Here is a 26,367-nt window from a genome sequence, read left to right on the forward strand (position 1 = left end):
TAATAATACAAATTTACTTAGGATTTACACATAAATGTGAATAACACTTTATATCATTGAATGTGTTTGAAGCACTAATATCTGTATATACATTTATCATACATTTAGTAGTAAATACAGTAGTTTTGAATATTTGATAAATAGCCTGCTGTTTAATTCATATCGTGCAACTTTGATGCGCACCCTTATTACACCACTACCCTTTATTGCACCCTTTATCACACCCCTACTCATTTTTTAAATTATTTTTTTTACATAAACTCCGTTTTAATTTATGTAAGCTTCTTCAGAATTTTTTCTCTCTCAAAATGGGTCCTAAATGAACGGTCCTTCAGGGGTGACGCAATTTATTAAATGACGTCATTGTTTGGAATGTGACGTCACAAACGTTGAGTTTTTATATTTCTGACACCGAAATGCAACTATAAAAAAGAACTAAATAAAGTACCATACAAAACACACAAAAAAACCAACTACAGCACGCAAATTGTAAGGTAACCCAGGTGCTTCGGATGAGAACCGGTAATTGATCAGTTGTTTTAAAGATTTTAAAACAAGACAAAAGTAGCACTGAAGATAGCCCAGCTGCTAGGGATCACAAAGCAGTTCATATGTACTCTCCTGTTGAAATATATGATGAAGTGTATAAAACATGGCAAAATCCGTATCACATGCCGTATCATCCTCGACCAATATCATCCCTCGGGCCAAAGGCCCTCTGGCTGATATTGGTGTCTCGGGATGATACGGCATATGACATGGATTTTGCCATGTAGTATTCTCTATGTATTATATAGTAAAGTGTTATTGTCCACCTATTTTAGGTTAAGCTTTTTGGGCTATGCTTGTCTTTAGTTCTGATCTTTCTTAAAGATCAAAGGAGTAGGTCTGGTAAGGGCCGATTTTGGCCTCAAATTTCAGGTTCATCTAACAAAAGATTTTGGACATTTTTAAACACTTCAGTGTCTATTTCAATTGATTCAATTAGTTTAAGTGAAAGATTTTAACTGATTTAGTCATTAAAAAGCTCTGACTGAAGCTTAAATATGAAAAATGTATCAAATATGCCAGAAAATGTTATTTTTCAGTTTTCAGATGGTTTTTGTCAAAATTGAAAGTGGCCACATCCGTGTTCATCCTCAACCTTTATATATGTTATGTTATTTCATCAAATACAACTTACATTTCAATATTATGATGGAACACGAATGCAGCCACTTTCATTTAAGACAGAAACCGTCTAAAATTTAAATAAAATGCTAAAATTGGGAAGATTTCAGTGATTTAGCATGACTTAATGATGCTAGTACCCGATATATGTGCATTATTTTGTCAAAAACAGCCCATATTTATGTAGCAGAAGCATTCTACTTTTCAGTAAATAGCTAAAAGATTATATTTTCACAATTTTGTAAAACTGCTATATTTTGGGACCAAAAAGGGGTCTTACTGAACCTACTCCTTTATACTAGGAGATGTTATCAGGATTTTACAGAAATTATATAATAGGCAAGACAAATCCCTCATGACACTTTATAGTGTAGTTTTGGCAGAAGTATCTGTGGTTTATCTAAACATTGCACTGTATCATATATGTACTGTTTCCTCCCTGGAATCAAACGAGGCTCGTCTTTCTTCTTTAGGATTTTTAAATGTTCTATAACTAAGTGGAATATGTCGTAGTAGTCCTTTTCTGTATGACCATATCATTGAACCAGCCATAAGAACAACTCCTAAGATGGCCAATGAAAACACAACCCCCAAAACTATAGATGTAGTTCTTGAACTTTCTGCTTCTACAGTAGTTTTCTCTGAAATTCACAAAATGCAATAAAAACATAAACATAAAAAAATATGTGTTCATGCACAAAATAATTGGAACAAGAAGTTCTTTTATTTCTGTAGGTACTATTAAAGATTCTGGTAATAGAAGTGTAATTGTCTAATAGAAGTGTAATAGTCAAATAGAAGTGTAATAGTCAAATAGAAGTGCAATAGTCAAATAGAAGTGTAATTGTCAAATAGAAGTGCAATAGTCAAATAGAAGTGCAATAGTCAAATAGAAGTGTAATAGTAGAATAGAAGTGTAATAGTCAAATAGAAGTGTAATGGTCAAATAGAAGTGTAATGGTCAAATAGAAGTGTAATAGTCAAATAGAAATGTAATATGTAATAGTCAAATAGAAGTGTAATAGTCTAATAGAAGTGTAATAGTCAAATAGAAGTGTAATAGAAGTGCAATAGTCAAATAGAAGTGTAATTGTCTAATAGAAGTGTAATAGTCAAATAGAAGTGCAATAGTCAAATAGAAGTGCAATAGTCAAATAGAAGTGTAATAGTAGAATAGAAGTGTAATAGTCAAATAGAAGTACAATAGTCTAATAGAAGTGTAATAATCAAATAGAAGTGCAATAGTCAAATAGAAGTGTAATAGTCAAATAGAAGTGTAATATGTAATAGTCAAATAGAAGTGTAATAGTCTAATAGAAGTGTAATAGTCAAATAGAAGTGTAATAGTCTAATAGAAGTGCAATAGTCAAATAGAAGTGCAATAGTCAAATAGAAGTGTAATAGTCAAATAGAAGTGTAATAGTCAAATAGAAGTGCAATAGTCAAATAGAAGTGTAATTGTCTAATAGAAGTGTAATTGTCAAATAGAAGTGTAATAGTAGAATAGAAGTGTAATAGTCAAATAGAAGTGCAATAGTCAAATAGAAGTGTAATACTCAAATAGAAGTGTAATAGTAGAATAGAAGTGTAATAGTCAAATAGAAGTGCAATAGTCAAATAGAAGTGTAATTGTCAAATAGAAGTGTAATAGTAGAATAGAAGTGTAATGGTCAAATAGAAGTGTAATGGTCAAATAGAAGTGTAATAGTCAAATAGAAGTGTAATATGTAATAGTCAAATAGAAGTGTAATAGTCTAATAGAAGTGTAATAGTCAAATAGAAGTGTAATAGTCTAATAGAAGTGCAATAGTCAAATAGAAGTGTAATTGTCTAATAGAAGTGTAATAGTCAAATAGAAGTGCAATAGTCAAATAGAAGTGCAATAGTCAAATAGAAGTGTAATAGTAGAATAGAAGTGTAATAGTCAAATAGAAGTGCAATAGTCAAATAGAAGTGTAATTGTCTAATAGAAGTGTAATAGTCAAATAGAAGTGCAATAGTCAAATAGAAGTGTAATAGTCAAATAGAAGTGTAATATGTAATAGTCAAATAGAAGTGTAATAGTCTAATAGAAGTGTAATAGTCAAATAGAAGTGTAATAGTCTAATAGAAGTGCAATAGTCAAATAGAAGTGCAATAGTCAAATAGAAGTGTAATATGTAATAGTCAAATAGAAGTGTAATAGTCAAATAGAAGTGCAATAGTCAAATAGAAGTGTAATTGTCTAATAGAAGTGTAATTGTCAAATAGAAGTGTAATAGTCAAATAGAAGTGTAATAGTCAAATAGGAATGTAATAGTCAAATAGAAGTGTAATAGTCAAATAGGAATGTAATAGTCAAATAGAAGTGTAATAGTCAAATAGGAATGTAATAGTCAAATAGAAGTGTAATAGTCAGAAGTGTAATAGTCAAATACAAGTGTAATAGTCAAATAGAAGTGTAATAGTCAAATAGAAGTAATAGTCAAATAGAAGTGTAATAGTCAAATACAAGTGTAATAGTCAAATAGAAGTGCAATAGTCAAATAAAAGTGTAATTGTCTTAGCTAAAGTATGTTGGTCCTTTCTCTGATGTCAGCTGGTCAATGACCTTTAATGGCTGGTTTAAAATCTACAGATGTCCAACTTTTTTTAAGAACTATATTTTTTTTATTAGTTTGTTTTTAAACTTGCATTCATTATTGTCCATAGATCTTACATGATATTTTGGTATAGATGATATGTATGTGCATGGTTGAAATAAAATAATCATTCCTGCAAGAAGACAATTTACCTTACAAATTAGTAGTATGCAATAATCTTATACTGTTTGACTATGTTAGTACCCTGCTAATATTCTAATTTCATCTATAACTTTAAATGATCTTCTCTTTAAACGATGTTTGCAACATTTGAAATTCAGAAATATATTTCATATTATATATATATCACTATCGAATTAAAATGAGCTTTCCACACTTGCTCTTAATTTTTCTAATAGTCTATAGAGCAATATAAAATAAACTTTTCAGATCATTTACATAAAATCCTCTAAATAAAACAGAAAATGTGGTATAGTCAGCTATTCAAGGCCCGGAAATGACAAATGTTAAACACTTCAAACGAGAAAACTAACGGCATTATTTAAGTACAAAACAAGAATGTGTCCCAAGTACAAGGATGCCCCATCCGCATTATCATTTTCTATGTTCAGTGGACCGTAAATATGGGGTATACTCTAATTCGGCATTAATATTAGAAAGATCATATCATAAGCAACATCTATACTAAGTTTCAATTTGATTGGACTTCAACTTCATCAAAAACTACCTCGACCAAAAACTTTAACCTGAAGTGGGACAAACAGACGAATGGACAAACAGACAAACAGACCAGAAAACATAATGCTCATAAATGGGGCATAAAAATGAATGAAAAACAAATATGTAACACATCAACAAACAACAACCACTGAATTGCAGGCTCATTCTATTTGTATTCATCTGATGACTCAAGCATTCATTTTTTAACTGATTTTTATAGTTTGTTCTTATGTTGTAATGTTACACCACTGTCCCAGATTAGGGGAGCGTTGTGATCCTGCTACCATGTTTAAACCTGCCATATTCTGTATGTATGTGCCTGTCCCCAGTCAGAAACCTGATATTCAGTGGTTGTTGATTTCTTGCTGTGTTACAAATTTGTTTTTCTTTCATTTGCTTTTGACTTTATTTTTGCTGTTAGTTTTCTCAATTGAATTGAATTGAATTGAGAAAACGTTTGTGATTTCAGGGCCTTTTATAGCTGACAATGCAATATGCGGTTAGCTCATTGTTGACAGCCATACAGTTACCTATAGCTGATAATTTCTGTGTCATTTTGGTCTCTTGTGGTGAGTTGTCTCATTGGCAATCATACCACATCTTCTTTTTTATATATATAATAAAATTGAGAATAGAAATGAGGAATGTGTTAACGAGACATCAACCTGACTTTAGAGCAGAAAACAACCAAAGGCCACCAATGGGTCTACATCAAAGCGAGAAAATCTTGCACCCAGAGACATGCTTCTGCTGTCCCCTAAACAAAAATGTGTACTAGTTCAGTGATAATGGAACAGATTTTTCTTAGAGATTTAATCAACTTGAAATAGGTCAACAGATGTATTTATATCCATTTGCATAAGGTTAATTTCTATCTAATGCAGCTCAGGTTCTTAATAACTGAGACGAGGACTAATGACAAGCCACAGTTGCAATGTGAAGGTAAATGGTAGAGTGTTCTTCAGTCAACTGATTTCAAATTACAGAAGAAAACATTTACCCTCTATAAACTACCCACCTGTATGACTCATGAACTTGAACAATGTAAAAGGTTTATCTGTTGGTATGGTAACATTTGCTGTATACATCCAGTATTTATGACTAGGTACCCACTGCACATGACCTGCAAGCTGGAATGATCCTGAGAATCTCTCACTGGATTGGTAAGTAATTGTCTTGTTAAATATCACTTTACCAAAAACCGAGTAACCTTAAACAAAATAATCATATTATTCTTATATTTCATGTACTATGCCTTTACAAATTATTAGTTATTTATTTCCATTTTTTTTTTAAACTTTATTTTGTCTGAACCAAATTATCTATTCTAAATAAACAGGTTTTTGAGTGTTCTAAATTAAAATCAAGAATAATACATGTAAATATTTTTTTTTACTTTAGTACCGGTACAACAATGTACTTTAATCACATTATTCATTTCTGTAAATATCAGGTTAATATTCTATTAGCAAAACATGCCACTTCCTTCTCCCTATCTACATTGCCCTCTATTCAGACTTTATCTCAATATCAAAGACCAATCAAATCATCTCTTCTAAGTAGGGGGTCCCATTGGGGGGGGTTTGATCCCAGATCTGGCTTACTGTTTTGTCAGATTCCTGTATCCCGCTTACACTATGTATGTAGGCTATTCTCATATATTTGTAATTTCACGTGTCCCACTTGACTTCATTTCCCATTTTCACGGAACAATAATTTAACTTTCACGTATCACCCTTACAAAAAAAACCTGTGTCACCCCAATGAGAACCACTGAGTAGTAATCTCAATCTCGAAAACAACCAAACTGTCTTTAATAGACCTTAATTTGCTTATTTTCTATATACACTAGAACATACCCTCAAATTTTGTTAAAAAATAGTTATTTTTAGCCTGGATTTTTAGTTTTTCGTATTTTCGTCTGATAAACCATGCTGATTTAAGGTGCAGAATTTTCTCTGCTTTCAAAATCCTTCTGTTTGAACATGTCCGAAATTTCTTACTACAACCGAAAAATTACATGCGACATATACATGATATATACTTTCGGTATCGATATTGGATTCATCTTCAATCTAGAACCTGTTAATGATCAGTAATTATAATTATGTGCTTGTCCAAATTTGTTGAAGAACATATGTTAATGTTTATGGATTAATAAGTTCTTCTGTCCTACTGATCATAAATATGTATATATACCTGTCATGTCAATATGTGTAGCACTGTCCACCAGTGAGGCTGTAACTTTACCATCTACTGAGTGTATGCCCATACGACATGCATATGATGTCTTGTTATAAATGTACTGTCCATTCCAGGTTGTGTGGTTGATAAATACTTGTTGCCATTGTGGTAAATTTTCAATTTTTATTGACTCTGGGAAAAAAATTATATTGTCACATTTGTTTTGACCCCTTTTAGAATTTCATAGGACATATATATATATATACATATATATTTATATATATTTATTAAGTTATTTTGTTAAAAAGATACTTTCATTGGCAAAACTTTCCATTTTACATATTTTATCCAGTTTCTACCAATTGCCTATAAATAAGAACTGTTACATCATAAAATATGAAAAGGTGACATGGAACAGATATTCTAAATCATGTGACTGTTTATGTTATAAGTTGTTTATGTTGTGTATACACAAAATTTCTGAACTGTATGAAGATCAAGATTAAGATTTTAACATGACAGCCTAAATTTTCTAATTCCAATAGAACATGAGGTGCATTTGTGTGATGTCACAATTAACATGAATTGTAAAATCATTCTAGGTGTAATACCCCCATTGATTTTCCCCTTTTAGTCTTTGTTAAATTTGCACTTTTCAAAAAAATGTGTAGAATTTATCTTAGTTTCAAGTAAAGAAATACTTGGCATGAGTAAAGTTTTATCTTGTCCAGTACTATAGAAAAAAATTCACATAACATTTCATTGCATATAAGTAAATAACCATCACTGGAAGCGAACCAATCAAATTTCTCCCCTACATTTTATCTGTGTACAAGGTTTAGTCACCATGTAACCTGTGTCCTCAAGATTACAAAATATTCTATAGAAATATCAAATAAAAAAATAATGGTGCTTTGAAATACCAAAGACATATATGTTTATGACACAGAAGTCTTTTACTGCAATAAAATGGAGAATTAATTACCTACAACCGTCAAATTCAAGGGAATATTTTTTTCAACCTATTTTCGTATACAACCGGATGTGAAGTACCATGATTTGGTGGTATTACACCTAAAGAAGACATTATTGTTTGATAAACTGAATGTGACATTTTTCCTTGTAATACTGGTTATTTCAAGCATTTCCGCCAAGTTTTGTCATAATCAGTTCAATAGTTTGAGAAAAATCTAGTATAATGAAAGACGACATCTACAGCGATTCAAGCAAAATTTCTTCAACAAATCCAAACCAAGCCGCATCAAGATAGAATATAGTGTGGACCAATAAATGATCAAATATTTACCTTATCTGCCTACAAACAGTTGAATATGACACTCAAGATGATTTTAGGAAGATAAATACCACTAATGGACCTCTTTGTCTTCTTTATAAGGTCTCTTTTTCTCAATTTATACCTCTCAATTCCTCAAAATTTCAACTTTTCAGGCCAATAAGTAAAAATAATGGGGTAACTTTCACTCATTTATGATAGAAATGTTATTAGAAATCAGTAATTGAAGTATTTTAGCAGAATGAACAATCCATATACAAGTTTACTGTCTCCAAGGAGGTTTCAATAAGTCCTTACGTCAAAATTAGATTTCCGCTGCGTTCCAGAGAGGGACAGAAAAGGCTTCTCTTTTAGTGAATAATTTGTCGTAACAGCATTTAAAATAATTTCATTAACTTATAAATATATATTTATTTAAGTATTTCCTAGGAAAATGTTCTATCATAGCAGAATATAAGAATTAAGGAGAAAAAGGCCCCCCCCCCCCCCCCAAAAAAAAAAAATAAAAATATATCTTAATATTCATGGAATAGTCCTATTTTAAGAAAATTTTCTCATAACATGTGTTTTGGAGACTCAATCCACTAAGAATATTTCATTTTTTGTAATATTTCACTTAATTAACAAGAAATTTTAACACATGAGATTACTCTCAAGGTCAAAGGTGAATGTACAGCTTCCCAATACCACCATTGATTTTCCCCTTTTAGTCTTTGTTAAATTTGCACTTTTCAAAAAAAAATGTGTAGAATTTATCTTTGTTTCAAATAATATCCTGTCTGTACTATAGAAAAAAATTCACATAGCATTTCATTGCATATAAGAAAATAACCATCACTGGAAGCGAACCAATCAAATTTCTCCCCTTATTTTATCTGTGTACAAGGTTTAGTCACCATGTAACCTCAAGATTACAAAATATTCTATAGAAATCCCAAATAAAAAAATAATGGTGCTTTGAAATACCCAAGACATATTATGTTTATGACACAGAAATCTTTTACTACAATAAAATGGAGGATTAATTACCTACAACCGTCAAATTCAAGGAAATATTTTTTTTCGACCTTTTTTCGTATACAACCAGATGTGACCTACCATGATTCAGTGGTATTACACCTAAAAATATATTTTTTTACATGTTTAAATTAATTTATCAATTGTGAAACAAATGTTTTCTTAAATGAATGTGCTTCACCAATTCTAAATGTCTGCCTTTCAGACATGTCTAATAGATCTTCTTTGAAGTGCAAAAGTTCTGAATTATCCTATACATGCTATAAGAATGGAAATAATTCTATCATGCCATGCTCTATTCTCATGTTAACATGGAAAGACATTATATTTTACAACTGGCTTACACTCCATATATAATTATTAACAAATATGCCTACCAATGTTAAAATGAGCATAAAGTATAGGATGAAAGAAATTTGTCTTAACCATTGTTAACCATGTTAACTGTAATGATATTGTTCATGATTTTAAGATTGGTCCATCTGGTCTGAACTGATCTTGTATTGCTGTTTTAATTCTTTGTCTGCTTACTTTTTTCTGGACAAAAACCCTTAATGTTGTAAATATACCGAACAGAGGTGAAGTATTTCTATTGTCATACTTTGTACTTACTGACTTTATTTGTTGATACCAGAACTAGACAGAAAAGGACTGACAACAGAACATAGTTGTCTTGTTTCATTTTAACCACAGCCTGCAGGTGCCATACATCTATCTTAGGTGTGGTGTAATTTGAGAAGCTTGTTCTGTGTTCATTTACTTCACATAAACCTGTACAAAAAACAAATATTGTAGATACTCTGTCTCAACGTTTATATGTATCATCAGCTTCTTCATACATCTAACATGTCTAATCAAAGGAAAATAACATTCAGAAACACATCAGCTTCTTCATACATCTAACATGTCTAATCAAAGGAAAATAACATTCAGAAATACATCAGCTTCTTCATACATCTAACATGTCTAATCAAAGGAAAATAACATTCAGAAATACATCAGCTTCTTCATACATCTAACATGTCTAATCAAAAGAAAATAACATTCAGAAATACATCAGCTTCTTCATACATCTAACATGTCTAATCAAAGGAAAATAACATTCAGAAACACATCAGCTTCTTCATACATCTAACATGTCTAATCAAAGGAAAATAACATTCAGAAACACATCAGCTTCTTCATACATCTAACATGTCTAATCAAAGGGAAATAACATTCAGAAATACATCAGCTTCTTCATACATCTAACATGTCTAATCAAAGAAAAATAACATTCAGAAACACATCAGCTTCTTCATACATCTAACATGTCTAATCAAAGGAAAATAACATTCAGAAACACATCAGCTTCTTCATACATCTAACATGTCTAATCAAAGGGAAATAACATTCAGAAATACATCAGCTTCTTCATACATCTAACATGTCTAATCAAAGAAAAATAACATTCAGAAACACATCAGCTTCTTCATACATCTAACATGTCTAATCAAAGGAAAATAACATTCAGAAATACATCAGCTTCTTCATACATCTAACATGTCTAATCAAAGGGAAATAACATTCAGAAATACATCAGCTTCTTCATACATCTAACATGTCTAATCAAAGGAAAATAACATTCAGAAACACATCAGCTTCTTCATACATCTAACATGTCTAATCAAAGAAAAATAACATTCAGAAACACATCAGCTTCTTCATACATCTAACATGTCTAATCAAAGCAAAATAACATTCAGAAATACATCAGCTTCTTCATACATCTAACATGTCTAATCAAAGAAAAATAACATTCAGAAACACATCAGCTTCTTCATACATCTAACATGTCTAATCAAAGGAAAATAACATTCAGAAACACATCAGCTTCTTCATACATCTAACATGTCTAATCAAAGGAAAATAACATTCAGAAACACATCAGCTTCTTCATACATCTAACATGTCTAATCAAAGAAAAATAACATTCAGAAATACATCAGCTTCTTCATACATCTAACATGTCTAATCAAAGGAAAATAACATTCAGAAACACATCAGCTTCTTCATACATCTAACATGTCTAATCAAAGGAAAATAACATTCAGAAACACATCAGCTTCTTCATACATCTAACATGTCTAATCAAAGGAAAATAACATTCAGAAATACATCAGCTTCTTCATACATCTAACATGTCTAATCAAAGGAAAATAACATTCAGAAATACATCAGCTTCTTCATACATCTAACATGTCTAATCAAAGCAAAATAACATTCAGAAATACATCAGCTTCTTCATACATCTAACATGTCTAATCAAAGAAAAATAACATTCAGAAACACATCAGCTTCTTCATACATCTAACATGTCTAATCAAAGAAAAATAACATTCAGAAACACATCAGCTTCTTCATACATCTAACATGTCTAATCAAAGGAAAATAACATTCAGAAATACATCAGCTTCTTCATACATCTAACATGTCTAATCAAAGAAAAATAACATTCAGAAATACATCAGCTTCTTCATACATCTAACATGTCTAATCAAAGGAAAATAACATTCAGAAACACATCAGCTTCTTCATACATCTAACATGGCTAATCAAAAGAAAATAACATTCAGAAACACATCAGCTTCTTCATACATCTAACATGTCTAATCAAAGGAAAATAACATTCAGAAACACATCAGCTTCTTCATACATCTAACATGTCTAATCAAAAGAAAATAACATTCAGAAATACATCAGCTTCTTCATACATCTAACATGTCTAATCAAAGGAAAATAACATTCAGAAATACATCAGCTTCTTCATACATCTAACATGTCTAATCAAAAGAAAATAACATTCAGAAATACATCAGCTTCTTCATACATCTAACATGTCTAATCAAAGGAAAATAACATTCAGAAACACATCAGCTTCTTCATACATCTAACATGTCTAATCAAAGAAAAATAACATTCAGAAACACATCAGCTTCTTCATACATCTAACATGTCTAATCAAAGGAAAATAACATTCAGAAACACATCAGCTTCTTCATACATCTAACATGTCTAATCAAAAGAAAATAACATTCAGAAACACATCAGCTTCTTCATACATCTAACATGTCTAATCAAAAGAAAATAACATTCAGAAATACATCAGCTTCTTCATACATCTAACATGTCTAATCAAAGGAAAATAACATTCAGAAACACATCAGCTTCTTCATACATCTAACATGTCTAATCAAAGCAAAATAACATTCAGAAACACATCAGCTTCTTCATACATCTAACATGTCTAATCAAAGGAAAATAACATTCAGAAATACATCAGCTTCTTCATACATCTAACATGTCTAATCAAAAGAAAATAACATTCAGAAACACATCAGCTTCTTCATACATCTAACATGTCTAATCAAAAGAAAATAACATTCAGAAACACATCAGCTTCTTCATACATCTAACATGTCTAATCAAAGAAAAATAACATTCAGAAATACATCAGCTTCTTCATACATCTAACATGTCTAATCAAAGGAAAATAACATTCAGAAATACATCAGCTTCTTCATACATCTAACATGTCTAATCAAAGGAAAATAACATTCAGAAATACATCAGCTTCTTCATACATCTAACATGTCTAATCAAAAGAAAATAACATTCAGAAACACATCAGCTTCTTCATACATCTAACATGTCTAATCAAAAGAAAATAACATTCAGAAACACATCAGCTTCTTCATACATCTAACATGTCTAATCAAAGAAAAATAACATTCAGAAATACATCAGCTTCTTCATACATCTAACATGTCTAATCAAAGAAAAATAACATTCAGAAACACATCAGCTTCTTCATACATCTAACATGTCTAATCAAAGGAAAATAACATTCAGAAATACATCAGCTTCTTCATACATCTAACATGTCTAATCAAAGGAAAATAACATTCAGAAATACATCAGCTTCTTCATACATCTAACATGTCTAATCAAAGAAAAATAACATTCAGAAACACATCAGCTTCTTCATACATCTAACATGTCTAATCAAAGCAAAATAACATTCAGAAATACATCAGCTTCTTCATACATCTAACATGTCTAATCAAAGAAAAATAACATTCAGAAACACATCAGCTTCTTCATACATCTAACATGTCTAATCAAAGGAAAATAACATTCAGAAATACATCAGCTTCTTCATACATCTAACATGTCTAATCAAAAGAAAATAACATTCAGAAACACATCAGCTTCTTCATACATCTAACATGTCTAATCAAAGCAAAATAACATTCAGAAACACATCAGCTTCTTCATACATCTAACATGTCTAATCAAAGGAAAATAACATTCAGAAATACATCAGCTTCTTCATACATCTAACATGTCTAATCAAAGGAAAATAACATTCAGAAATACATCAGCTTCTTCATACATCTAACATGTCTAATCAAAAGAAAATAACATTCAGAAACACATCAGCTTCTTCATACATCTAACATGTCTAATCAAAGGAAAATAACATTCAGAAACACATCAGCTTCTTCATACATCTAACATGTCTAATCAAAGGAAAATAACATTCAGAAATACATCAGCTTCTTCATACATCTAACATGTCTAATCAAAGGAAAATAACATTCAGAAACACATCAGCTTCTTCATACATCTAACATGTCTAATCAAAGGAAAATAACATTCAGAAATACATCAGCTTCTTCATACATCTAACATGTCTAATCAAAGAAAAATAACATTCAGAAACACATCAGCTTCTTCATACATCTAACATGTCTAATCAAAGGAAAATAACATTCAGAAATACATCAGCTTCTTCATACATCTAACATGTCTAATCAAAGAAAAATAACATTCAGAAACACATCAGCTTCTTCATACATCTAACATGTCTAATCAAAGAAAAATAACATTCAGAAACACATCAGCTTCTTCATACATCTAACATGTCTAATCAAAGGAAAATAACATTCAGAAACACATCAGCTTCTTCATACATCTAACATGTCTAATCAAAGGAAAATAACATTCAGAAATACATCAGCTTCTTCATACATCTAACATGTCTAATCAAAAGAAAATAACATTCAGAAACACATCAGCTTCTTCATACATCTAACATGTCTAATCAAAGGAAAATAACATTCAGAAACACATCAGCTTCTTCATACATCTAACATGTCTAATCAAAGGAAAATAACATTCAGAAATACATCAGCTTCTTCATACATCTAACATGTCTAATCAAAGGAAAATAACATTCAGAAATACATCAGCTTCTTCATACATCTAACATGTCTAATCAAAGGAAAATAACATTCAGAAATACATCAGCTTCTTCATACATCTAACATGTCTAATCAAAAGAAAATAACATTCAGAAACACATCAGCTTCTTCATACATCTAACATGTCTAATCAAAGGAAAATAACATTCAGAAACACATCAGCTTCTTCATACATCTAACATGTCTAATCAAAGGAAAATAACATTCAGAAATACATCAGCTTCTTCATACATCTAACATGTCTAATCAAAAGAAAATAACATTCAGAAACACATCAGCTTCTTCATACATCTAACATGTCTAATCAAAGGAAAATAACATTCAGAAATACATCAGCTTCTTCATACATCTAACATGTCTAATCAAAGGAAAATAACATTCAGAAATACATCAGCTTCTTCATACATCTAACATGTCTAATCAAAGGAAAATAACATTCAGAAATACATCAGCTTCTTCATACATCTAACATGTCTAATCAAAAGAAAATAACATTCAGAAACACATCAGCTTCTTCATACATCTAACATGTCTAATCAAAGGAAAATAACATTCAGAAACACATCAGCTTCTTCATACATCTAACATGTCTAATCAAAGGAAAATAACATTCAGAAATACATCAGCTTCTTCATACATCTAACATGTCTAATCAAAGAAAAATAACATTCAGAAACACATCAGCTTCTTCATACATCTAACATGTCTAATCAAAGGAAAATAACATTCAGAAATACATCAGCTTCTTCATACATCTAACATGTCTAATCAAAAGAAAAATAACATTCAGAAACACATCAGCTTCTTCATACATCTAACATGTCTAATCAAAGGAAAATAACATTCAGAAATACATCAGCTTCTTCATACATCTAACATGTCTAATCAAAAGAAAATAACATTCAGAAACACATCAGCTTCTTCATACATCTAACATGTCTAATCAAAGGAAAATAACATTCAGAAATACATCAGCTTCTTCATACATCTAACATGTCTAATCAAAAGAAAATAACATTCAGAAACACATCAGCTTCTTCATACATCTAACATGTCTAATCAAAGGAAAATAACATTCAGAAATACATCAGCTTCTTCATACATCTAACATGTCTAATCAAAGGAAAATAACATTCAGAAACACATCAGCTTCTTCATACATCTAACATGTCTAATCAAAGGAAAATAACATTCAGAAATACATCAGCTTCTTCATACATCTAACATGTCTAATCAAAGAAAAATAACATTCAGAAACACATCAGCTTCTTCATACATCTAACATGTCTAATCAAAGGAAAATAACATTCAGAAATACATCAGCTTCTTCATACATCTAACATGTCTAATCAAAAGAAAAATAACATTCAGAAACACATCAGCTTCTTCATACATCTAACATGTCTAATCAAAGGAAAATAACATTCAGAAACACATCAGCTTCTTCATACATCTAACATGTCTAATCAAAGAAAAATAACATTCAGAAATACATCAGCTTCTTCATACATCTAACATGTCTAATCAAAGGAAAATAACATTCAGAAACACATCAGCTTCTTCATACATCTAACATGTCTAATCAAAAGAAAATAACATTCAGAAACACATCAGCTTCTTCATACATCTAACATGTCTAATCAAAGGAAAATAACATTCAGAAACACATCAGCTTCTTCATACATCTAACATGTCTAATCAAAGAAAAATAACATTCAGAAATACATCAGCTTCTTCATACATCTAACATGTCTAATCAAAGGAAAATAACATTCAGAAACACATCAGCTTCTTCATACATCTAACATGTCTAATCAAAGAAAAATAACATTCAGAAATACATCAGCTTCTTCATACATCTAACATGTCTAATCAAAGAAAAATAACATTCAGAAATACATCAGCTTCTTCATACATCTAACATGTCTAATCAAAGGAAAATAACATTCAGAAACACATCAGCTTCTTCATACATCTAACATGTCTAATCAAAGGAAAATAACATTCAGAAACACATCAGCTTCTTCATACATCTAACATGTCTAATCAAAGGAAAATAACATTCAGAAACACATCAGCTTCTTCATACATCTAACATGTCTAATCAAAGCAAAATAACATTCAGAAATACATCAGCTTCTTCATACATCTAACATGTCTAATCAAAGAAAAATAACATTCAGAAACACATCAGCTTCTTCATACATCTAACATGTCTAATCAAAGGAAAATAACATTCAGAAATACATCAGCTTCTTCATACATCTAACATGTCTAATCAAAAGAAAATAACATTCAGAAACACATCAGCTTCTTCATACATCTAACATGTCTAATCAAAGGAAAATAACATTCAGAAATACATCAGCTTCTTCATACATCTAACATGTCTAATCAAAGAAAAATAACATTCAGAAATACATCAGCTTCTTCATACATCTAACATGTCTAATCAAAGAAAAATAACATTCAGAAACACATCAGCTTCTTCATACATCTAACATGGCTAATCAAAGGAAAATAACATTCAGAAACACATCAGCTTCTTCATACATCTAACATGTCTAATCAAAAGAAAATAACATTCAGAAATACATCAGCTTCTTCATACATCTAACATGTCTAATCAAAGAAAAATAACATTCAGAAACACATCAGCTTCTTCATACATCTAACATGGCTAATCAAAGGAAAATAACATTCAGAAATACATCAGCTTCTTCATACATCTAACATGTCTAATCAAAGGAAAATAACATTCAGAAACACATCAGCTTCTTCATACATCTAACATGGCTAATCAAAGGAAAATAACATTCAGAAATACATCAGCTTCTTCATACATCTAACATGTCTAATCAAAGGAAAATAACATTCAGAAACACATCAGCTTCTTCATACATCTAACATGTCTAATCAAAGGAAAATAACATTCAGAAACACATCAGCTTCTTCATACATCTAACATGTCTAATCAAAGAAAAATAACATTCAGAAACACATCAGCTTCTTCATACATCTAACATGTCTAATCAAAGGAAAATAACATTCAGAAATACATCAGCTTCTTCATACATCTAACATGTCTAATCAAAGAAAAATAACATTCAGAAACACATCAGCTTCTTCATACATCTAACATGTCTAATCAAAGGAAAATAACATTCAGAAACACATCAGCTTCTTCATACATCTAACATGTCTAATCAAAGGAAAATAACATTCAGAAATACATCAGCTTCTTCATACATCTAACATGTCTAATCAAAGGAAAATAACATTCAGAAATACATCAGCTTCTTCATACATCTAACATGTCTAATCAAAGGAAAATAACATTCAGAAACACATCAGCTTCTTCATACATCTAACATGTCTAATCAAAGGAAAATAACATTCAGAAACACATCAGCTTCTTCATACATCTAACATGTCTAATCAAAGGAAAATAACATTCAGAAACACATCAGCTTCTTCATACATCTAACATGGCTAATCAAAGGAAAATAACATTCAGAAATACATCAGCTTCTTCATACATCTAACATGGCTAATCAAAGGAAAATAACATTCAGAAATACATCAGCTTCTTCATACATCTAACATGTCTAATCAAAGGAAAATAACATTCAGAAACACATCAGCTTCTTCATACATCTAACATGTCTAATCAAAGGAAAATAACATTCAGAAACACATCAGCTTCTTCATACATCTAACATGTCTAATCAAAGGAAAATAACATTCAGAAACACATCAGCTTCTTCATACATCTAACATGGCTAATCAAAGGAAAATAACATTCAGAAATACATCAGCTTCTTCATACATCTAACATGGCTAATCAAAGGAAAATAACATTCAGAAATACATCAGCTTCTTCATACATCTAACATGTCTAATCAAAGGAAAATAACATTCAGAAATACATCAGCTTCTTCATACATCTAACATGTCTAATCAAAGGAAAATAACATTCAGAAACACATCAGCTTCTTCATACATCTAACATGTCTAATCAAAGGAAAATAACATTCAGAAACACATCAGCTTCTTCATACATCTAACATGTCTAATCAAAGGAAAATAACATTCAGAAACACATCAGCTTCTTCATACATCTAACATGTCTAATCAAAGGAAAATAACATTCAGAAATACATCAGCTTCTTCATACATCTAACATGTCTAATCAAAGGAAAATAACATTCAGAAACACATCAGCTTCTTCATACATCTAACATGTCTAATCAAAGGAAAATAACATTCAGAAATACATCAGCTTCTTCATACATCTAACATGTCTAATCAAAGGAAAATAACATTCAGAAATACATCAGCTTCTTCATACATCTAACATGTCTAATCAAAGGAAAATAACATTCAGAAATACATCAGCTTCTTCATACATCTAACATGTCTAATCAAAGGAAAATAACATTCAGAAATACATCAGCTTCTTCATACATCTAACATGTCTAATCAAAGGAAAATAACATTCAGAAACACATCAGCTTCTTCATACATCTAACATGTCTAATCAAAGGAAAATAACATTCAGAAATACATCAGCTTCTTCATACATCTAACATGTCTAATCAAAGGAAAATAACATTCAGAAACACATCAGCTTCTTCATACATCTAACATGTCTAATCAAAGGAAAATAACATTCAGAAACACATCAGCTTCTTCATACATCTAACATGTCTAATCAAAGGAAAATAACATTCAGAAACACATCAGCTTCTTCATACATCTAACATGTCTAATCAAAGGAAAATAACATTCAGAAATACATCAGCTTCTTCATACATCTAACATGTCTAATCAAAGGAAAATAACATTCAGAAATACATCAGCTTCTTCATACATCTAACATGTCTAATCAAAGGAAAATAACATTCAGAAATACATCAGCTTCTTCATACATCTAACATGTCTAATCAAAGGAAAATAACATTCAGAAATACATCAGCTTCTTCATACATCTAACATGTCTAATCAAAGGAAAATAACATTCAGAAACACATCAGCTTCTTCATACATCTAACATGTCTAATCAAAGGAAAATAACATTCAGAAACACATCAGCTTCTTCATACATCTAACATGTCTAATCAAAGGAAAATGACATTCAGAAATACGTCAGCTTCTTCATACATCTAACATGTCTAATCAAAGGAAAATAACATTCAGAAACACATTAGCTTCTTCATACATCTAACATGTCTAATCAAAGGAAAATAACATTCAGAAACACATCAGCTTCTTCATACATCTAACATGTCTAATCAAAGAAAAATAACATTCAGAAACACATCAGCTTCTTCATACATCTAACATGTCTAATCAAAGGAAAATAACATTCAGAAACACATCAGCTTCTTCATACATCTAACATGTCTAATCAAAGGAAAATAACATTCAGAAACACATCAGCTTCTTCATACATCTAACATGTCTAATCAAAGGAAAATAACATTCAGAAACACATCAGCTTCTTCATACATCTAACATGTCTAATCAAAGGAAAATAACATTCAGAAACACATCAGCTTCTTCATACATCTAACATGTCTAATCAAAGGAAAATAACATTCAGAAATACGTCAGCTTCTTCATACATCTAACATGTCTAATCAAAGGAAAATAACATTCAGAAACACATCAGCTTCTTCATACATCTAACATGTCTAATCAAAGGAAAATAACATTCAGAAACACATCAGCTTCTTCATACATCTAACATGTCTAATCAAAGGAAAATAACATTCAGAAACACATCAGCTTCTTCATACATCTAACATGTCTAATCAAAGGAAAATAACATTCAGAAACACATCAGCTTCTTCATACATCTAACATGTCTAATCAAAGGAAAATAACATTCAGAAATACGTCAGCTTCTTCATACATCTAACATGTCTAATCAAAGGAAAATAACATTCAGAAACACATCAGCTTCTTCATACATCTAACATGTCTAATCAAAGGAAAATAACATTCAGAAACACATCAGCTTCTTCATACATCTAACATGTCTAATCAAAGAAAAATAACATTCAGAAACACATCAGCTTCTTCATACATCTAACATGTCTAATCAAAGGAAAATAACATTCAGAAACACATCAGCTTCTTCATACATCTAACATGTCTAATCAAAGGAAAATAACATTCAGAAATACGTCAGCTTCTTCATACATCTAACATGTCTAATCAAAGGAAAATAACATTCAGAAACACATCAGCTTCTTCATACATCTAACATGTCTAATCAAAGGAAAATAACATTCAGAAACACATCAGCTTCTTCATACATCTAACATGTCTAATCAAAGAAAAATAACATTCAGAAACACATCAGCTTCTTCATACATCTAACATGTCTAATCAAAGGAAAATAACATTCAGAAATACATCAGCTTCTTCATACATCTAACATGTCTAATCAAAGGAAAATAACATTCAGAAACACATCAGCTTCTTCATACATCTAACATGTCTAATTAAAGGAAAATAACATTCAGAAACACATCAGCTTCTTCATACATCTAACATGTCTAATCAAAGGAAAATAACATTCAGAAACACATCAGCTTCTTCATACATCTAACATGTCTAATCAAAGGAAAATAACATTCAGAAACACATCAGCTTCTTCATACATCTAACATGTCTAATCAAAGGAAAATAACATTCAGAAACACATCAGCTTCTTCATACATCTAACATGTCTAATTAAAGGAAAATAACATTCAGAAATACATCAGCTTCTTCATACATCTAACATGTCTAATCAAAGGAAAATAACATTCAGAAACACATCAGCTTCTTCATACATCTAACATGTCTAATCAAAGGAAAATAACATTCAGAAACACATCAGCTTCTTCATACATCTAACATGTCTAATCAAAGGAAAATAACATTCAGAAATACGTCAGCTTCTTCATACATCTAACATGTCTAATCAAAGGAAAATAACATTCAGAAACACATCAGCTTCTTCATACATCTAACATGTCTAATCAAAGGAAAATAACATTCAGAAACACATCAGCTTCTTCATACATCTAACATGTCTAATCAAAGGAAAATAACATTCAGAAACACATCAGCTTCTTCATACATCTAACATGTCTAATCAAAGGAAAATAACATTCAGAAATACGTCAGCTTCTTCATACATCTAACATGTCTAATCAAAGGAAAATAACATTCAGAAACACATCAGCTTCTTCATACATCTAACATGTCTAATCAAAGGAAAATAACATTCAGAAACACATCAGCTTCTTCATACATCTAACATGTCTAATCAAAGAAAAATAACATTCAGAAACACATCAGCTTCTTCATACATCTAACATGTCTAATCAAAGGAAAATAACATTCAGAAACACATCAGCTTCTTCATACATCTAACATGTCTAATCAAAGGAAAATAACATTCAGAAATACATCAGCTTCTTCATACATCTAACATGTCTAATCAAAGGAAAATAACATTCAGAAACACATCAGCTTCTTCATACATCTAACATGTCTAATTAAAGGAAAATAACATTCAGAAATACATCAGCTTCTTCATACATCTAACATGTCTAATCAAAGGAAAATAACATTCAGAAACACATCAGCTTCTTCATACATCTAACATGTCTAATCAAAGAAAAATAACATTCAGAAATACATCAGCTTCTTAATACATCTAACATGTCTAATCAAAAGAAAATAACATTCAGAAATACATTTGCACTCCTGGACAGTACACCTCACTACAGCCAGAGCCTAATGGTAGCATTTGAAAAGCTGGATTTTTTTAAAACATGATAGAGATATACACAGTGCCCATTAGCAGTCAGGGATATAACTCTATAGGGTTATTACAGGAAAATAACATACATTTGTTATTGTAGACTAAAAATTCAAAGAATTGTGATAACATACGTAAGTTACATGTTTCAAAGGGACAACATGTACATCATTAGTTTCATTAAAATTTGTAAAAGTTCTATTGATATTACTTTTGTCTATATGTGTACTTAACTATTGAAAGATATAACAGTTCATAGTTTGTCATTTTGCATAATACACCTATATGTTATCACAGAAAAAATATGCTTGTACAATGTAATAACTAAAGGGTGTTATCACAGCTTCTCTATATCACTTCAAAGGATTTGCTCAGACATAGATCATGCTTAATTACAATGTATTTTAAATTATTTTAAGAAATAATGACCAGAGCATGTAATAAGGTTCTGTGCAAATTTCTCAGTAATTCCAAAGTGTCTTATATAATAAGTTAAATTTCTTTAATAACTTAGCCTTGTTATTACAGCTAAGTTTATCCCTTAATAGCTTCGTCTCATTGATTTACCATGGTTAATCAAAAATGTATTAATTTAATTAAGAAATTAGTTATCAAGGCTATGCATTTAGTTTCTGTGCAAAGTCTCAAGAGTTCCCTAGAGCCCACTATAAATGAAATAATTTTACAAATAACAAACATATGTTATTACAGGTTTAGAAAATTTTAGGAAGAAAATCTGTAATAACACACGCAAGTTATTTTCTGTAATAACCCTATAGAGTTATATCTCTGACTGATTAGAATATGTCATGTATGTAGGAAATACTACAAATTAAATTCATGTGTTTGATCTCAATGATATTTTTATTGGATTTGGCGATTTAATAATGAAAGTAAGATGTTTTTGTTCATTTATTAATAGTTCTTTGAACTTTGAACATGTTGTAAAATTATCTTATCCAAGTTACAAAACACATACATGTAAATATGAGAACTCTGATAACCATGATAACTGTCATACTGTGATAATATGAGAACTTTGATAACCATGATAACCATGAGAACTCTGATAACCATGATAACTGTCATACTGTGATAATATGAGAACTCTGATAACCATGATAACTGTCATACTGTGATAATATGATAACCATGATAACCATGATAACTGTCATACTGTGATAATATGATAACCATGATAACCATGATAACTGTCATACTGTGATAATAAATTAATATATTTGCATTTCCTTTTACATTTCGTTGTTTTTTTCAAATTCCAAGCTTACTAGTTTACTTTACATACATGACATACATTGTAGTTGTTACTTTCATTATAATCAGAATCATTATTAAATCACCAATTCGGTAGTTTGATATTTGCCCTGTGTTCTTTTAATATTCCTGTTTTCCCTTTGTTTGTTCCTGATATGCATGACACATTAATTCATTACTCATAAAACACTAACCATTCACATAGGTACAAATAGATAGATATAAGAAGATGTGGTACATGTATGAGTGCCAATGAGACAACTCTCCCTCCAAGTCACAATTTGTAAAAGTAAACCATCATAGGTCAAAGTACAGCCTTCAACACAGATCCTAGGCTCACAACAAACAGCAAGCTTTAACATGTATAAAGGGCTCCAAAAATGACAAGTGTAAAACCATTCAAACAGGAAAATCAACGGTCTAATCTATGCAGCGGTGTTGCTTCCCCTCCTTAGTACAGGTAGAACATATAAAGCCAGTCTTAATAAACTGAGCTAGGGAATCGATTCTTTGGCTCAGTGGGTTATTGCACTGACTGTCATGCAGGCGACCGGGGTTCGAATCCCGGTGGTGACGATATAAATTCGTAGAGTAGATACATGCTCTCCGGTTACATTTGGCGCCCAACTAAAAAATCCACGATGGTTATCTGGAGTATAGCCAGGGTTTGTGTTAAGAGTCATATATAAAGATATGATGACTCTTGTGGTGGGGGAATAGTTTAGCGGGGTTGCTTACCCTCCTTAGTACAGGTAGAACATATAAAGCCAGTCTTAATCAACTGAGCTAGGGAATCAATTCTTTGGGTCAGTGGGTTAACGCACTGACTGTCACGCAGGCGACCGGGGTTCGAATCCCGGTGGTGACGATATAAATTTGAAGAGTAGATACATGCTCTCGGGTTACATCTATATATAACAAACGAGAAACACTTAAGAACCACATCAAGACCACATTGCAAACCTACCACCTAAGATCCTAGAATTTTGGACATTGAAATATTAACTTCATACAATAGAACAATCTCTTTTTTTTTTGAGGTATCAAATTTTATTGGAATGGCTGTACAATGTAATATATTGTCATGATTGACAAATAGCAAAATGTCTATTTATTTTACACCTTGTTTATGGATCTTTATGCATAAGCATGACAGGAAATTTAATAACATGGCCGAAAGAACAAAGGGCAAACATTATCTTTACAGGACAAAAGCAAATATTACTGAAGAGACACAGGATTAACAGTGAATATTACAGAACTGATGCAGGACAATCTCTAATATTACAAAACCCACAGGACAAACTTTAATATTACAAAACGCACAGGACAATCTTTAATATTACAAAACGCACAGGACAAACTTTAATATTACAAAACGCACAGGACAAACTTTAATATTACAAAAGGGGCACAACTTGTCACAAGTCTAACAATAATATTAGTCTATAGCTGACAGACACAGGACAAATGTTAATATTACAAAGCGATTAAAGGGCAAACATTATTACAACAGAACCAACCTGGATCTAATATTTATAATATAAAGGTATGTCCATGTGGTTAAACAGGGTTACAGGGCGGGCAACCAGATCCATATTCAGATGTCTTGCTTATTTTATTATTGGGTGGTTGAGACATCTGATTGAACCCTTTTTATACACCAATCTCAATTTTTTTTTTTTTATAAACGAGATAAACCAAGGAAACTGGCGTTAATCAAGGTGAACAATGACATCGAACAATTGGTTCTTACCATATATGCATTATGACAAAGCCATTTTCTGGCAAATGCGTGAATTCTAGTCGACAATTCATAAATTAAGAAATAATTCATGGGGCTAGAATTTATACTGATTTTACCACGGGTAGGCCCTTTATGCTAAATATTTTACCAGGAGCTATAGTGAGGGGTAAAATATCGGCATGTAGGACAAACCCATGGTCAACTCAGGGCAAATATTTGCCGTTCCAATAAATAAACACACTAGACATAAAAGAACGGAGAAAACAGAATTAGCTTATACTATTTACAATAACGTAGTTAGATAGGTTTGGATAAATTTAAGTGATAATTTTACTTGTATGTCTTATATGTATTAAAGACATGGCTTATAACACAATTTAGAATCATTTGTTTACGTTTCCTTGTTTGATTTACAAGCGTGTATTTTCCTGTAAAATGCTAACATTCCTACATCATCGTTCTATGACATCAGGTAGCTCATTCATAAAAAAAAAAGCATATGACAAAATGTATGATGTGGGAGTACGATCGTAACTGCCCAAACAATATATTCATATTTTACCACAGGTGTGTAACTCTAAAGCATTTGTAAAACCTCATATTAGAATGTTGAATATTTTTTTGTGGTACAGAATAAATTAGAATAGTATTTTTAAATTCCCTTATCGCAGCGCCATATGGCAATGGGGAGCTGAATAATTAAATCAAATTTAATATATACAATTTTCTTTAAAACAATCGGTGTAAGAACTAGAACTAAAGCCCTAAAGGAAAAACACAATAAACAAAACCAAACCATTAACTCACAACTGTGTTAAAACCAGGAATAAATACCAGCTGATATTTGTTTGCAGTTTTTCATTGCTATGTTAAGTTGTGGTTTTAAAAGTATTGAAACCTTAGACTGATATATATGCAAAGATTTATATTCGAAAAAACTAGAATTCACCTGTCAGTAGACCTGTTTATTTTTATTTGTGTACTCAGTTGTCTCCCTTATTCTCAACGAAGATGTGCGGAATATGGACCAACTCGGCCCGGAGACATTTCGGACCGTCAATATTTAGACACGCTGTAAAATGTGGCTTTTCCGATTTTAATGTTTATTGTAATAATCGATATATAAAAAGCAACAAACATTCAAACGAGTATTTTTAAAACTGTGTTTGAAAGATTTTTATCATCTAAAGTTTTATTTATTCTATCTGAGACTACTTTATTTTAGTGTATTGTTCTGTCAGACCCTTTCT

The 26,367-nt window shown here is 30.8% G+C and overlaps 1 protein-coding gene across 2 annotated transcripts; it reads right to left on the reverse strand.

Annotated features, from left to right (window-relative positions):
- On the reverse strand, positions 1 to 26,162 carry LOC143067085 (uncharacterized). Of its 2 annotated transcripts, none has more exons than XM_076240116.1 (5): positions 26,067 to 26,162; positions 9,580 to 9,738; positions 6,672 to 6,848; positions 5,491 to 5,682; positions 1 to 1,811 (listed from the first exon to the last, which is right to left on the reverse strand). In XM_076240116.1, exons 2-5 carry the CDS (start codon positions 9,647 to 9,649, stop codon positions 1,588 to 1,590), a joined length of 663 nt encoding a protein of 220 aa, XP_076096231.1. In that variant the 5' UTR covers positions 9,650 to 9,738; positions 26,067 to 26,162; the 3' UTR covers positions 1 to 1,587. The 2 variants fall into 2 exon arrangements, with proteins under 2 accessions (XP_076096231.1, XP_076096232.1); XM_076240117.1 differs by lacking the exon at positions 26,067 to 26,162 and adding an exon at positions 25,925 to 25,947.
- Between the last annotated feature and the right edge of the window lie 205 nt (positions 26,163 to 26,367).

Source organism: Mytilus galloprovincialis, chromosome 3 (assembly GCF_965363235.1).
Source record: "Mytilus galloprovincialis chromosome 3, xbMytGall1.hap1.1, whole genome shotgun sequence".
In the NCBI taxonomy this organism is placed as follows: Eukaryota; Metazoa; Mollusca; class Bivalvia; order Mytilida; family Mytilidae; genus Mytilus; species Mytilus galloprovincialis.

Bases quoted from the DNA above. Each gene is read 5' to 3' on its own strand.
- LOC143067085 (XM_076240116.1), bottom strand. From the start codon at position 9,649: ATGAAACAAGACAACTATGTTCTGTTGTCAGTCCTTTTCTGTCTAGTT. The intron at 6,849-9,579 runs GTAAGTACAAAG...TTTTTTTCCCAG, and splicing joins GGTATCAACAAATAAAGTCA to AGTCAATAAAAATTGAAAAT. The intron at 5,683-6,671 runs GTATATATACAT...ATTTTGTTTAAG, and splicing joins TACACATATTGACATGACAG to GTTACTCGGTTTTTGGTAAA.